The following is a 16,441-nucleotide window of genomic DNA, read 5'->3' on the forward strand; positions in this document are numbered from 1 at the left end:
GGTTTCCTAGCTGACTCAGAGTAAATGCCAGAGTCATCGCGGTGGCCTGCAAAGTCCTATTCGATCTGGGCTCCATTCACTCTCATTTCATCTCCTACCATTTTCGCCTTGCTTACTGAGCTTCAGCCAAACTCCTCCATGCTGTTCCTTGTCCATAACAAGCACACCTCTGCCTCAAGGCTTGTCTTTTATTTTGGAGTGTTCTTCCCACGGATACAGGAGCGCGCTGCTCCTTGCTTTCTTTATGACTGTGCTAAAATCCACCTCAACAGAAAGGCCTTCCCCCACCACTCTGCTGTATTTGGCATATGGTAGGTGCTGAATGTTTGTCAGACACGTGAAACAACTAGAAGCAAAGTGTGGTAGCTCCTGCTTGTTGTGTCTTCCCTGACGGTGTTTTAGTTTGTGTATTGCCATGGAGCTTGCTCCTTGGAGGACCTAAGATAGTCTTGACTGTTGAGTAAAGGTGGAACAGTAGGCTGAGCATGATCAAGTGGCTTTGGGAGAAATCTGGTGTGGTGGGAACAAGATGGAGCCAGCTGGCCTGCTCCCTTTTGCAGTGAGGAAGTTTGCTGGGGGGAAAAAGCTATTTCCTTTATAACATCATTTTTAGAAAACCCCTCACACCGAGTAGTACTGAGCAGGCTTCAGTTGGGCAGGCAGTGGTTATAGAGACAGCTTGGGACCTTGTTCATTCCATTTCTGTCCAGGTGCCTTTGGAAGTGGGCTGGGAAGCACAGTCTGAGAAGAAGCAGGACTTTGGATTATTTTTTAAGCCAAGGAAAAGCAAGCTATTTAGAGGGGGAACATGGGACAAGCCCATGCTATAATATAATGGTACAGGCTTTTATATTCTCAAGATGAATGTTTTAAATATTACCTATCCAAGGACGCTGGATATAGGCAGGGGCTAGAATTATCTTCATTTAATAATGGGTGTAGAACTGAAGCACAGAATAATTAAAGAACAAGCAAAACTGGAATTTGGACCAGGCTTATTGATTCTCTTTCCTATCTTGGCCGACAACGTGGCATCTGGCCTACTCTGAGTTTTATGGCTTTCACGTTACTGTAACTGGTGAGGAGGAGGTATGGTGGAAAGTACAGTTAAGATCAAAGGAGACTAAATTCAAAGAATTAGCCCCCATCTCTGGCTTCTTGGATCCTTGAAACTTATCTAATTTTTAAACCACGGTGCTGTTTCTTCCTAAGTGATCCCTTAGAACACAGAAGACCAGCAATGTCTAGCATGTGTGGAAAGTCCCCCAAGATTGGGTTTGTTGAGATGACTGCAGGTCAGGTGTACAGGTCCTATTCTTAAACTGTTAATTAAATCTCTTGGGACACTGGTTGATTTTCCTATTTATTCCTTTCTTACCCCTTATGAAGACCAGTTGAATTTCCTATTTATTCCTTTCTTACCCCTTACGAAGACCAGTTTGCTGGATTCCCTCTTTCCTGAGAGAACGCTGCCCACTGGTACTCATCAGATTGCTTCTCCAGGCAATCATTGTTTTACATACCTTGCCATAGGACTTGATTTTAGGTGTTCGATCTTAGGGATCTCTCATTTCCTTAAAGGAATGTATGACATTTGATATTATCCATAATTGTTATTAGTGCAGACATTTTAAGAAAAACCATAATTGGAAGAGGAGGTGATAATAGCTTCTGTGTGCTTTTTTTTTTTTTAAGGATGTTTTAATTTAGGGCAGTTGAACCCTCTTCTAGGAGGTTAGAGAACCACCTACGTTGTTAGCAGAACTTCACATATAGCAATCCTGGTATCTGCTTGGGCTGCTCTGGTGGGTGGGACATAGGGGATGGATTGGTTCCATTGCTCTGTTCTGACCTGAAATGCATGTTATCAAAATAACTATGAGGCTAGGCCTAGAGATTGGCTGTATTAGAAGCAGAGCTCTGAGTCCGTATGTGAGGCCTTTGTATCCTGTCCAGAGTAGGCTCCTGTGGTAACTGTTCAACACTCTTTCTCACAGCTGCTCCTGACATCACTGGCCATAAACGGAGTGAGAATAAGAATGAAGGGCAAGATGCCATGATGTATTGCAAGTCGGTTGGCTACCCGCACCCAGAGTGGATATGGCGCAAGAAGGAGAATGGTATGCCTGTGGTGAGTAGGAGGCAGCTGATTCTCTCTCCCTGGGTCTCTGGTTGCTGGAGTTTCTCCTGGGAGGTCCAGACATCTGGACCAGTTGCTGTAACCTGCCATACTGGCCTGGCTTGGGTCACCCTTTCTAGTCGCAAACGGTTACATTCTCAGTCTGGAGGTGACCGACAGTCTCTGTCCAGCATGGAATCCCTACATGAGTTGTTAAAGCTGGCTGTCTGCAAAGGGATTAGATGGTTTGCCTTCAAGATGGGAAACTGAAAGAGCTGACCCCAATCTTAAACTTTTTTTATTATTCTAGTCCATTTGTCCTAAAGGAAATATTGCTCTTGAAGTAGTCTTAATACGCGTTTCTGGTTTGGGGGGTAGACAGGGTGACGAGGGCAATTACTAGTATATTCCAGGAACACAGGGAGTGCTGATTAGGGATGGAGGCAACATGGTGAGGTGCAAGAGCAGCCTTGGACATTGGAAATCTGACAGTGTCTGCTCCTGAAGAGGTCAAAGAAAACATCTTTTCTGATCGGTGGGATGATTCTTGATGGTGCAGAGGGAGTCCAGGTTTTAGACTCTCACTCTCTGATTTCTGATGTTTGGCCAGTCTCTCTTTCTGTCAGAGAGGGTGTCGTCCGTTCCTCCTGTCCCCAGGCCTTGTATGCCCAGTACTGTATTTCTCAGGTATCCTCTCTGATTGTCAGTAGTCAGAATCAGAAGGGACCAAGGAGATAATCTAATCTGCTTCTTCAGAAAGATTACATATTAACCAAGGTAAATCAATGACAAAACCAAGGAAGGGTCAAATCCAGTTTTTTTATTTCAAGTCCATGGTTCTTCCCACTCCATGATCTCTCAATAGTGATAACGTCAGGTGGTGACAGGGACTCTAACATTAACAACAATGACTAGATTTCAGAAACCCATTAATAAGGGGTCATGATGAAGAAGGGAGATGTTGAATATTTTCAGAGTAGGCCCTGAAAAGTCAATAAAATACTTAGTTGTGCTGGCAAGCAATGGTCATTTCTCTCTACTGGTAGGAGAGCCCTTGATTCCTTGATTCCTCAGTGGATATTTTCTTTTTCTTTTTTTCAAGATTTTATTTTTATTTGACAGAGAGAGAGGGCCAGAGAACACAAGCAGGGGGAGCGGCAGAGGGAGTAGAAGCAGTTTCCCCGTTGAGCAGGGAGCCCGACGCGAGGCAGGGCTCCATCCCAGGACCCTGGGATCATGACCTGAGCCATGAAGGCAGTAGCTTAACCAATTGAGCCACCCAGGTGCCCCGTCAGTGGATATTTTCATCTGCTATTCTTCTCATGCCCACGAACTCTTAATTATCTGTTATATTGTGAAAAACCTTTGAAATCAAGTATAGTATTTCCTCTTGCTTTCAAGCTGTGAATCATTTGGGAAACAGAAAACTTTTAACGAAAGAGGGCTAGGGAAAAGAAAAGCGGCTTCTAGGTTGATGCCTTTGAAAACTAGTTTGTTGAACAGCCTAAACTTGGTTGAGGGCTAAGATAAATGCTTTCAGTTTTTTTTCTAGACGCTAATTTCAGCACAGATCCCTTTTCTAGACAGATCCCATAGCTTTCTTGGACATCTTTTTTGTTAAAGAGTTGAGTCCAGTCCACTCCAAAATTCCCAGTTTTACCTCCCATCCCCTCTCCCTAGCCTGCAAGGAGAGCGGGGGATTGTCCTCGCTCTGTGTTCTGGGTTTTTCTTCTATATGGGGCAGTAAGGGGTATCACTCATCTGACTTTTCCTATAGTCTGCTCTTGGTTTCCGCTGCTTCTGGGCCTCTGTGTGGCAGGTATCCAGATCCTGGATCTTGTAAAAACTTGTGTGAGTTCTTTACGGGGCCAGTTCTCAGATATGAGAGATCTACTCTTACTGAACCTCTCTGTTTCCTGTTTAGCTCCAGCAACAGATGATTTTTACTGCTGGGGTCTGCTCACCCAGAAGGCAACCCCCTTAGGTAGAGGGAACTTGAACATCATGGCTCTCCAGATGGTGGGAGTATAGGCTCCTCTGCCTTATCTCCCAATAGCCGTTTTCCAAAATTGAGAGGCATACGGCACATCAACCAGTTTCCTGCCTAAACGGATAGCCACTGGAAAAAGATATTTTCTTCTTGGCACCCCCAATCTTTGAGTGATTCTCTTGGTGACTGTTCCACTCAGCTGCAGGGTGGAAGGCTGCATGCAATGCCAAGTATAACTCTTTTCCTATCACCTCTCATCCTGTCTTCTCTTTTATAGACTGGCAGGAGTTAATGTGATGACTTGGAGATAAGATAGCTTGATGGGGCTCCCTTTTAATAAGCCCTGGAGGGACTGTCTGCCTCTGATTTGTATGAACTTTTTTTTCTTTTTTAAGAATTCTGGGGTACTTTTAAGTAAGCCATAATTTGTGACAGTAAATGTAAAAATTACAGTATTAAACACAGAGTTTTAAGTATCCTCATTAAAAGGCAGAGGTTTAAGAAACAAGAATTTAGTGATACGTTGTTTAAAGATGATCTACATATAACAAAATAGTACAAAAGTGTTAAAAATGAACAAGGATATATATGGTGAAAGTATATAAATAGAAAGAACAAGTGGAAATATTTTGGAGGTCTGGTTCCCTCTTAAGGCCAACCTCCTTGTTCACTTTTGGGTCCCACCTTCCCCTTAGTAGGATGTGAGACATATAGCATCCATTAGTAAATAGTTGTTGATTGACTGAATAAACTTTCCTTTAACCCTCTAATTCTTAAAGGAAAGGAAAGTTATGAATTTCTCTGCTCTGACTAGGAGCAAGTTCTTAGCATTGTTTCTGGAGGAAGTTTAAGGAGACTTTCCAGAACTCACCAAGTGTGAGGTAGACGTGCTGATTCTGAAGTCTTCAGACAAGCCTGACTGTAGAGGTCACACCCCTCTTTTCCATCTTCCTGTGTTATGGTTTCTTGCCTGTATTGTATCTGAAGTAGCATTTTCTAGATTGAGTTGGTCTTCTCTGAGGCTGCAGAGAATGCAGCTTCATTGAAGTTGAGGAAGTCTGGAGGACCAGCAGCAAGGGAGGCTTTAACCCGGCTCTGCCGGAAGCTCGCTGGTCTGTTGATATTGAGAGGAAGCCAGTAATGAGGTGCTCACAAGTTACCTGGACAAAGATGGTCGTAGACACTGTGCCCTCATCCCAGCCAGTGGTCCTACTACGAAGGGAGAACACTGCCACCTTGTCTTGGACATGAGTTCACCTACTCTGACCTTTGTGTGTTTTTACTTTTTCTGCCACTGAGCAGGACATTGTCAATACCTCCGGCCGCTTCTTCATCATCAACAAGGAAAATTACACCGAGCTGAGCATCGTTAATCTCCAGATCACAGAAGACCCTGGCGAGTATGAATGTAATGCTACCAACTCCATTGGCTCCGCCTCCGTTGTCACCATCCTCAGGGTACGGAGCCACCTGGCCCCACTCTGGCCTTTTTTGGGAATTCTGGCTGAAATCATCATCCTTGTGGTGATCATTGTTGTGTATGAGAAGAGGAAGAGGCCAGACGAAGTTCCTGACGGTAAGAGCATCCCTACAAAATAGCTATAATGTTGGGGTTGGTTCCTTGGGGCACCCAAAAAGGACTATAAGAATGTTGGGGTTCGATCCCAAAAGGAGAGAAGGAGAATTCTCATACTGGTTCCTCACTCCGTACTCCTAAGATTAGCCACCTAGAGCTATAATTGGCTCTGTTCCTCCATTTGGGTGTTCTCCAAGCCCCAGTCCCATCTGCCCTTCAGGCCCCATGTGGGGAATGGGCAGCTGTCAGTCTCTTTGTTCAGCTCTGTCCTCCTTCAATACAGATCATCAGGCAGATTGAGCTTGAGGAGAATCCAAGTCAAGCCTAGAAGCCACCCCAAGATCGCAGGCCACCTGGCCTTTCAGGCAGATTTAAGGTATCTAACTGGTTGTCCCATGGTTGCCTGGTGTAGCCCCTGTAGGTAACTGCCCCAGCCCAGTCAAACTATTGAGAAAAGCCATTGGAACAAGCCAGAATTTGGTTCCTTTTTTTGGTCCCTTTGATAGGTTTTTCAAGGTTCTCGGTGAAGCAGACACCAAGCATTTGGCTTTTCTATCTCACAGGCAAGAATGGTGGAATCTGAGGCATCCACCACCCCTGGTTTTAAAACAGAGACAGCTAAACTGTGACACCTGGAGCCCATGCCCCCAGGTGACGCCCTCAGGCTGGCTTAGTGCCAGAGGTGGGACTAGATAATGGCACCAGGACTATAGTGAATTATTAAGTGTTGGGAAAAAAAAAAAAAGGATCTTAGATTTTTGGACATGCTTACAGTGAGGAAAGTCCTAGGAAATCTTTGGGGGTTATTTGTTTTGGGTTTTGTTTTTTTTTTTGGTCATGGATATTCCATTTCTAACCCAAGATTACGGTCAGCGGGCAGCTGCAGCTGGAGACTTGTATCACTAGTACTTTCAGCTTCCTGACTAGCTCCCCCCTTCCGCCCTATAACATCACCATCAAATTAATTGGCCAGCCAGCGATTACCACCACTTGCCTGTCACTTACTAGACGAGAAGGGTGTGGGTCCTAAGTTCAGTGGAGGCCGGCCTGGGGTGATGGTGAGGATGCCAGCTCTGGTGCTACCGTCCTGGGCCTGTGCTCGTGCACCGTGGTTCTCTGCCCTGCCCCGCAGAGTTGTCTGTGTCCCTGTGGCTGACCAGCGGGACCACAGCCCCCATTTCCTGCTCCCTCAGAAGGCGTGCAGCCCTGAAGGTAGGCCGTTGGCTTCAGCCTCTCTGGAAGGCCATGTTTGAGAGCAATAGCCTCTTCCCCTTCTTTTCCTTTCTTCTTAGCACCTCCAAAATCTCTCTGCCCGCCCTGAGTAGAAGAGAGTATTACAGTGAGGCTGGTGAGAAGGTTTGTTGTTGAACCTAACAACGCCTGTAGGAAGCCCTGCTGGACCCCCTCCCGGCGTACATTCCTCCCGCAACGAGCTGGATGGAGGAGTGAGGGGATGTCAGGTAGAAGCCGGTGGGCCTGTGGAAATAAATGAGCTAGTTCCCTGCAGCAGAAGTGTGCCCCCAGGATTTTTACACTGCTGCTCCTAGGCCCACCGAACTGCTGTTTTATGAAGTGAACTGCATTCTTGGGATTTTCACATATGCATAGTGCTTTTTCCTGTAGTTTTTTCTCTCTCCTTCTACAAATGAGGATTCCCAAGGCAGAGTACTTACATTTAGGCCTGAGAGTCAAGGGAAGTCGTATTTCCAGCATCAGCACTTCAGGAGCAGTTATGCCTCAGTTCTGCAAAGGCTTTTCATCCCCTCAGAATGCTTTTGCTTTGCTAAAAAGCACCTTGCTCAGCCTTCCCTTTGGGAATGTAGAGAAGCAAAGAGGTAGGAAAAGGCAAAGATGGGCTTCAGAAGCTGATTTTTTATTTTAGGATGAGTCTGGCTGCCACTGTCCTGGCAGAGTGACACATTGGCCTAGCATGTCCCCATCTGAGGTTCCATCTGAGGTTCCAGTCTTCCTCCTAGGAAGCCACTTTGTTTATTACCGGGTTACCGCCGCCCCCCCCCCCCGCCCCCAGCCGTGTGGAAGACATTTGGGTTAGATTTGAGAAATGGTTGGTATTGGTTTTGACAGGCACAGACACTTGCCTGGGGAAGCAGCTATTGTTTAAAAAAAAAAAAAGAAAAAAAAAAAAAGAGCTAGAGCTCCATGGCTCTTGAACTCAAGTGGTGGCCAGTTGTAGAGGAGACCTGTGTGGTCAGCAAATCTGAATGGCTTCCTGAAGGGAAGGTACCTCTTTTAAGTGAAATTATTACAGACAGTGGATGAATCCTACATGAAAGACATGGGTAAGTGCAAAGTAAAATCTTGCTCTGGTCTCTTGGAAGAACTGTAATGCAAGCAGCATTTACTTTTCTGTTGTTGAACTGGGGCGACAGACCTGGGACGCTGGGATTATTGCAGTGCTCGCCTTCTCTCCGCTGCCTTCCTGACAGCCGGCGCGGCCCAGGCTCCATTCTCCATCTCCACATCCCTGCCTTGCTCCAGCATTTCTGCCCCAGTTTTCTCCTTTGTCTGCTTCCTCCTTTCAAACCCCTCCCTGCTCCTGTGCCCCTTTATTTCTTGTCCTCCTGGAATTATTATTAAAGAAAAAAAAAGTTGATTGTTCCTCAGTGAGTTTTCCTTATGCTGTGGCTTTTTTTTCCAGCTAGTTTCCCCTCAACTCCTGTGCAGTCCATGTAAGAGCAGCCCCTCATATGCTTTCTTCCCACACAGCCCTCCCCAAGGCTACATGCAGATAGAAGCATGCACTCCTTTGTGGAATGAGGAAGAGGTACCTCATATCTGATACAAATTGGAGTTTTAGAGATGATGAATTTTTATCAGATAACCATCTGTGGCGCTGTTGACTTATTTATGCCATTGTGAAAGTGGATTTTTTTTAAATACGCCTGACACGCTTTCTCTGCCAAAATAGGTACTTTACTATCAGAGTAAACTTATGATTTCTGAGTCACCGAACGTTTTCTTGTATGAAACAATTTCATGTAAAACTCACAGTGTTCCTATCGGGCAGTCTGTGAGCTCTTGGAAACTCAGCCCCTTACCAGAAAAGCACTAGGTGAACAGTTTAAACAATTTAAAACTATACACATGCACAAATTCGAACTTAGAGAGTTTATACTGAGTACATTCCACCAGAAAAGCAATACTGCTTTAGATTTCTCACATAGAAAATGCTTCGAGTTAAGGTTTAGTGGCTTTCAGTAGAAAAAACAAAAGAGCTGTTTCTTAGTCTACTAGAGTCTACTCAGGACATTTTACTTTACTTACTTATTTTTAAATATTTTATTTATTTATTTGTCAGCACAAGCAGGGGGAGCAGTAGGCAGAGGGAGAAGCAGACTCCCCGCTGAGCAGGGAGCCCCGCATGGGACTCGATCCCAGGACCCCAGCATCATGACCTGAGCTGAAGGCAGACGCTTCACTGACTGAGCCACCCAGGCACCCCTACTCGGGACATTTTATAAGCAAAACTCACAATTAAGTCCCTTTACGCCCCTGTTGTGGTCTCTTTGAGGATCCGTGCCCAGTAGGTTGTCTTATAGTTAGATTTCATCTGCATATCGCCTTTTATCTTCAGTGTTTTCAGTAACAGATGAATCATGGAGTCAAAGGCTTCTTTTTTTCACTTTACTCACCTCTTGGCTACCTTCTCTGAAAATGTTAAATGATGATATTCTAAACAGACTAGGTCGAGCCAGCATCCCCCTAGCCTTCCGTCCATCCTGCAGCTCACGTGCACGGAGCACACCTTCTGTGCGGCTTCTCTGCTGACCGAGCCCAGAGAGGGATTAGTGTGTGTGCGCCAAGTCTGTCCTCCCCCGTCATCTGGGCAGGTGCGGCGTGAGCCTGCCTCGGTGTCGGGGCCTTCAGTTCTGCGGGACATGTCATGACCTCAGATGAAAACCAGAGGAGCCGATTTAAGAAAAGAAATGGCATCAAAAAGAGTTTTCTGTTTTCACATTTATAATTTTTATAAGCAGTTCAGAGGGACGACTCCTCAAGTTACTGGTGGAGAAGACAGTTGGGGGTTTTGGGGGAGACCATTTTTAGTGGCTCTGATACATCAAACTCTTTTAGACACTCTACAAACAAGAGCTATTCTAATGTTTGAAAAATCTGTCAGTTGGGAGCATATGAAGCTTTTCAGCTGGCCAGGAATGCTGGAAAAGAAATGTGACTTTTAAAATGACAGGCAAAATACACATCGTTGTCTCCAAACTAGGGGTCATCTGAGTCAGTAACAAGTTACCTTATGGAGAAAATACAGTAGGACCAAATATGAAAGGTGACTGGATGTAACCGTTAATCTCTCTCTGGTTTAATGCTACTCTGCTGAGATGAGGCAAAATTTAAGCACGTTTAGAAACTAGAAAACCCCGTCCTCGGTGAGATGAAGGCAGTGAAAAAGGAGCTTTGACCAGGCAGTCAACTCCTGGTCACTGTAACTGAAAAGCCGTCTTTCTGGAGACGCTGCCCTATCAGGTAACGCATTACTTACTGGGCACCGCAGAGCGCCCTCCCAGTGACGAGGCGGTGGGGGCCAGTGGAGTCAGGGCCATAGCATGTCTGGTTGGGAAGATGACAGTTCCACCAGGAACTTCTCTCCTAAGGTGGATTCCAGAAACATCTTGTTTCCCTTCTCCCTAGTCCTCTTCCTCCCATCTAGCCAGTGGCTGTGAGTAATACCCAGGCGAAGAGGAGAGCCATTGTTAAGCTGCTATCTTTTGGCCTGAGGGTTTGGGGGTATGTTGATATTTGTCGGTTACTATGACTTCTTTTTTTTCCCCCCTCAATTGCATCAAACCCTTAAAACATGGTGGTAAGTGAGCGATATGCATGCTTTTGGAGTTTGTTTAATCTCCGCTTCAGTCTATACGATGCACAGTTCATAATGTTAACACTTTTCTTCAAGTTTACTTCATTCACTTTCACAACTAATTTGGATTTCAGTTTGCTGTTTAATCCTCATTTACTTTTTGATTTTCGTTCTGTAGTTCTGTTCTTTCCCTCTCTCCTGATTTCCCTGTTAGGGTCAGGTTGTTTTTTTTGTTTTTGTGGGGTTTTTTTTGTCTGACCTGTAAAGGGAGAGGGGTGCTGCAGATAGTGACTCAGTCCAGGACAGTAGGAGACACAAGGCTCTTGTCTTGGTCCCTTGTAAATGTGCACGTGGATCTGGGGAGAGAGATGGAGTGCAATCTAGACACTAGCGTGAACAGCACCCGCTCCCACTTGCAGGCACGGCCGCTGCACCGGGGCCGCTGCTGCTGAAACCCCTACACGCAGCCCTTTGCACGTGACGTCACTGGGCAGACAGCAGGGCCTACCCCTCCGCCACCAAAAGAAAGAAAAGCTTGCGTGTCAAGTGCTTGGGTCGGTGCGGACAATGTCATGCTGTGAGGATATTAGCTTGGCTATCGCGATTCCCCCTCCCCTGCTTTTTCTTTTCATGTTGGGAGTAGATTGGTGATATTCTTGTCAGTTATCTTGCTTTAGAATTTTCTGTTTTCCGGTGCACAGCCAGAGCACTGAAACTATTCTAAGTTTGCTCCTGGGTCTTTTCCTTTAAGTCCCTGAAGTGGTTAGTTCCTAGCATGTAGCTGAGCTGGCTTGGCCTGGATGCTGAGAGCCGAGGGTGTTGTGGTGAGAGTAGAGGCAGGCCGGGCTTGTGTGTCTCAGTCTTGATTTGTCTTGTGTATCCACTGCATACAGAGCACACAGATGTCTTGGGTGTCCTTGAGTCTTAGTTTGTTCTCTGTACCTGTTCGGTAGTGTACTCTTGTTGGTAGCAGAATCCTGTGGACACTGATGTGTCGCTAGCCTGTCGTTTTGGCTGACAAGTCATTGGTTTGTGGTTAGTTTGTTTTTGTTTTTGTTTTTTTCCAATCTTTTTTTGCTCCAGTCACTGTGTGTGCTGGCGGTGGCTTTGCCTCTCCGTTGCCTCGAAGGAACAGGTGGAGCAATGTCTCCCTGTGACAGACATTACTCCTGACGTGTGCTCCTGCAGATGCCTACACTGAGACTGTGACCTCCATAACTGCTTCATGTGCACCAAGCCCCCTTGTGGAATCCTGCTGAGAGTTTTTCTGGAAGCCTTCAGTGAAACCAAACTGTTCTGAATCATTTAGTCTACCTGACTTATGTAAAATAGAAAGAAACTAAGAGCACTTACTTGTTCCCTCCCCTTTGTGGGCCTCTTTAAAAAAACATTCATGTACGAACATCCCTGCCTCAAGGGGACCAAGTTGCCCTTAGTCCAAACAGGAAAGAAAAACAAATCAGAATTGTGAAATACCAATTTCAGAAGGCTTCTAAACTCAGATAATGTAAGCTTTTTGGTTTAAAAAAAAAAAAAATCTCATGGCTCGTCTGGATTTGGGTTCTGGTTTTGGCCAGGGCTCGAGTTGAGCCTGTCTTTCTGTCTGAAGTCTTTTCTAGAGGGATGTCACCACATTTCAGCTCTCCCTGGTGTGTCACAGAACATCTGGTACGCAGACACTTGTTGCTGGCATAGCCCAGCTGGGCTGACCCAGTATTAGGTTGAACTATTGTGGCTTCCTCTTCCTCAAGCTCTTCTCCAGACTAAAGACTCTCCTAAAGATTACCAAAGAGCGAGAACAGTGGCCTTTGGGGAAGTGAGGCTGTGTGGCTGAATGTACGGAACATGCACACCCGTCTGCATGGCAGGATTGAGCCAAACTGTGCATGCATTCACCACAAGAAAACAAACAGCAGGATTTTACAACCGAAATGTTGGTCTGTCTTCTCATCTATTTAAGAGTGAACCACTGGAACTTGGGGACAAGATGAGTATGATGATATTGCAGCCTGTCTGTCCGCTACAGTTGCAGTTTTTCATGACAAGCATTCAAAGTGTTAACTAAAACCATTGAAACAACATACCTGCCATTAAAAACCTGAATCTAGAAGTAATAACTCCATGAGTGTTTTGCACCTCCAGATGGAATGGCCTTGAATAAATGCTATGAATAGTCATGTTTGCCACTTGCCGTTTGCTGTTCTGTTAATTCTTATGTAGAGTCTCACGGTTTTCTCTTTTCTTCTCCTGTCTCTCAATGGATTGTTAAAAAACCGAACACCTTATAGACGATGAACCAGCTGGGCCAATGTAAGTACTCTACTGGACACTGATTCAGCAGGTGGTTTTATTTTGTATTTGCAGTTTAATTGAATGGCGTAGCAAAGGTGGTGGGGAGCCAGCAAGTGGAAATGAGTGTCCTAGTGTAGATCTCTCTGGCCGCATGGTCGGGGAGCTGACTGACAGCCATTCGATTCCCAGGACAGGCGGTGCAGATTTGGTTTTAGTAACAACATAAAGCGGGATGCCATGCAAGAAATTGTTTATAATTTTGCACATCCTGTATGCTTAAATTGGTAATGTGGGGGGAAATCACCAGTGTATCAGAGACTGCCCGTTCTGTTCATTTCAAGCTGTACTATGGGTAAGCTGCCCGGCTCCGTGAACAAGGGCATGTATCCAGGAGAGATGGTACTGCAAGTTCTGAATCCGTCCAGGATAAGCGGAACCTCCTTGATCTGGGGCCTGAGGAGTGAGAGACAGGCAAACAGTGCCGAACTTGGTTAAGTGCTGTGCCCTCTGGCACTTATGTGATCTGCCCCATATGTGATCATTGTGTATCATTTGAGAAGAGACAGTGGTGTTCAGTAGAGAAGAAACCACTACTTTTACCTTTATAGTAATTCTAGTCTGTACATCAGAGGGAAAGGTACCTGTATACTGTCTGCCTTGGGAGTCAAAAGGATTAATCGAAGCCATGTAGGCACTTTATAGAAAGAATATATTTATACACTGACATGCAGTAAAATTTATTACACCAGGGATGGTATTCTTTCACTTGAAAGAATCCCTGTATTTCTTTTTTTTTTTTTTTTTTAAAGATTTTATTTATTTATTCAACAGAGATAGAGACAGCCAGCGAGAGAGGGAACACAAGCAGGGGGAGTGGGAGAGGAAGAAGCAGGCTCATAGCAGAGGAGCCTGATGTGGGGCTCGATCCCATAACGCCGGGATCACGCCCTGAGCCGAAGGCAGACGCTTAACCGCTGTGCCACCCAGGCGCCCCAAGAATCCCTGTATTTCTATGTGTTATAATTTCAAGAGTTGCTCCTGACTTTGAATTTAACTTTTATAATGCAATTTTTCCTCCAAAGGAAAACCAACTCAACCAACAATCACAAAGATAAAAACTTGCGCCAGAGAAACACAAATTAAATACCGCTTATAATGTAAGTATGGCCTTCTTTAGAAATTTTAAGAATTATATTCAAATGAATGTGCCTCTGTGGACCTTGTTACAGATTCTTCAGTAGTTGGCGTCATGTGGTGGGATCTTGTAGTTCATTTCAGAGCAGCCGATGCTGATGGGACAGATTCTGTCTCTGTCCATCCAGTGCAGCGTGGAAAGGCGCATTTTCAGCTGTGTTACTCCGCATATTTCTGTAACTGCCATTTCAGAATACGTATGGTGTTTTAGAAAGGTCCTGCCCCACTGTTTAACCATATTTAAAAAGAGGTAAAAATTGTCACCTTAGGTGGATTATTCCCGGAGACCAGCTAATTCCACTTTGCTTGTGAGGGCGAGAGTGGTGGCCGGGCATGGCTGGGCTGGAGTGCGCTCCACGTAGGCACATGGAGATCAGTTTCCCACCACATCCCTGAGCGTGCTGTCTGAACCAAAGCTCTGTTTGGTGTGGCACTTGGTGTAGTCTTAGGTGACAGTGCATATTCCCTTTTAATTTCCACGTACTCTTTCTTTACAGAACTTTAGGTTCCTGAAACTGGTGGCAACACGACCTGCTAAATTTTCTGCTTGGACCTCTTTGGTTCTCTCCCCTTTCAAGTGAGCAACACCACAATGACTGTCTAAAGCATGCCTTATTTAGCCTTTCCTGTAAGGGTGACCTAGTCAGGTACATTTTAAACAATGCTTCAGTGTAGAAGGTGTAAACTATTTTGGGCTTGATGTGCTGTGAATGTTGCTTTTTCCCCCCTTTGTTAAAATATTTAAGTAGAAGTGAAAAGGTCCTCTGAGGATCGGATCGTGCATGCGCCATTTTTTACTTAATGCAGCTGTTAAATTGGCAAAGCTCTAAATTGCACTGCTGCCATCTAGTGATAACATTTTTGTAAAGTACAGCAAAACCTACAGATATATACAGTATATAAATATATATATATATATTTATATTTTTGGGGGTGGGAGAAATCCAAAATAAAATAAATGCTTGTTTCATTTTTTAGCTGCTGATACTCATTCCTTATTGTATGTTGTCAGATGAGGAAATTATGCAGTTCTGGTACATAAAGATGAGTAATATAAACTGAAATCTATAGTTCTAAGGGCTTAACCTACGACTCTGGTAAGAAGCTGGAACACTCCACTGAATGGATATATTGAATTGCAGTATATATGTATGATTGCTTTTTAAGTGATTCTTTTCTTTTGTTAAATCATGTAAATTCTTAAATCCTTTTGCACTGATGTGTTGAACCTTATTGTACATTCAATTAAGGCAAACTTTTATAATTTACCTTTTGTTTTCAATGACCTTGAAATGTTTTCGCATGGTATTCTATGCAACTCGTTCTCCTCCGGGGTTGACACTGTATTTTTCACATTGATTTAATGGTTGAGTGTAGATTTTCTCGCCTGGCAGGGTTCTCATGCCGTGTGTGACCGTAGATGCATGTACTTGTGTTTTGTGTAAGTGTTGAAGTGCAATGATGTATAGAAAAGTGGATTCACCTGTTTTTAAAAATAAAACATTGATAAAAGGTGTTTGGAATAATACTCTTTATTCTTGTATCTAATCTTAGGAGGAAGCACTTTTTCGGTGCTTTCAACTTCCTTAGTTCTATATGTATGTGGAGTGTTAATTTCTCAACCCTGTCAGCTTTTTGAGTTCCTTTTCCACGTCTTCCACAAATGCGGGGAAATTCTGATCCATGAGGCACAAGCGTAGAAAGGGGCCTAACTCTTCCGCGTCCCACGCAGGTTGTTCACAGATGGGGGGCCGCGCCTCTGACACCAGGAGAGACTGTGGGGATTTCAGAAGAGTAGTTTATTAGAGATTATAGCCAAAAGCATTAATAGCCTGAATAGAACACAAAAGAACTTTAAGGAAATATTAAGGAAACATACACCAAAAATTAGTGTTCTATTAGTTTTATAGGGTTCCTCTATATAATGTTCCTAAATATACATAGGAGGTGACATCAACTTGCATCCCTAAGTATTTCAAATGTATTAGTGAAATGATTTACAAAGTTAAGATCCTGCTATAATGAAGAATACTGTGCTAACATTTTGTAGATTGATAAAGTTGTCAATGAATGAAATGCACTAGCTTTGTTCATGTTTCCCACCTTATAGATGAGTGGGTGTGGGCAGTTCAGTATGTGGAAAGTGGGTTTTGAGTGTAATAAAGAGAAGTCACAAACTGACCATCCAAAGGACATAATTAACTCACTCCTGTCTCTTTCCAGTCCTGTTCATGAAGTTTGACAGGGAGAGAAGCATGTAACACCACAGTCAAGAACAGACATTTCCATACCCCCCCGCCCCGGAAAATTTCTTCATACTGCCTCCACTCTTGTTGTCAAACACTTAACCCCTGGCAACCACTCATCTGTTCTCCATACCTTATGGCTTTGCCTTCTCCAGAATGTCATAAATGAGGTCATATAGTATTGAGCAAG

General features: G+C 44.5%; 2 protein-coding genes across 8 annotated transcripts in view; one reads left to right on the plus strand and one right to left on the minus strand.

Annotated features, from left to right (window-relative positions):
* The window catches only part of NPTN (neuroplastin), a 68,123-nt gene extending 52,595 nt beyond the window's left edge, over nt 1-15,528 (plus strand). Inside the window, exons 5-9 of one of the 6 annotated variants that reach the window (XM_034660697.1) lie at nt 1,998-2,131; nt 5,412-5,685; nt 12,820-12,829; nt 13,894-13,968; nt 14,503-15,528. In XM_034660697.1, the coding sequence (XP_034516588.1) occupies nt 1,998-2,131; nt 5,412-5,685; nt 12,820-12,829; nt 13,894-13,954 (479 nt within the window). In that variant the 3' untranslated portion in view covers nt 13,955-13,968; nt 14,503-15,528. The other 5 variants (XM_034660695.1, XR_004625494.1, XM_034660694.1 and 2 more) reach the window with 5 other exon arrangements.
* Nucleotides 15,529-15,615: 87 nt separating this feature from the next.
* The window catches only part of REC114 (REC114 meiotic recombination protein), a 104,120-nt gene continuing 103,294 nt past the window's right edge, over nt 15,616-16,441 (minus strand). For both annotated transcript variants that reach the window (XM_034660699.1, XM_002919701.4), the window contains one exon: nt 15,616-15,780. In XM_034660699.1, the coding sequence (XP_034516590.1) occupies nt 15,616-15,780 (165 nt within the window). The remainder of the gene's footprint in view (nt 15,781-16,441) is intronic.

This window comes from Ailuropoda melanoleuca, chromosome 5, assembly GCF_002007445.2.
Source record: "Ailuropoda melanoleuca isolate Jingjing chromosome 5, ASM200744v2, whole genome shotgun sequence".
NCBI classification, from domain to species: domain Eukaryota; kingdom Metazoa; phylum Chordata; class Mammalia; order Carnivora; family Ursidae; genus Ailuropoda; species Ailuropoda melanoleuca.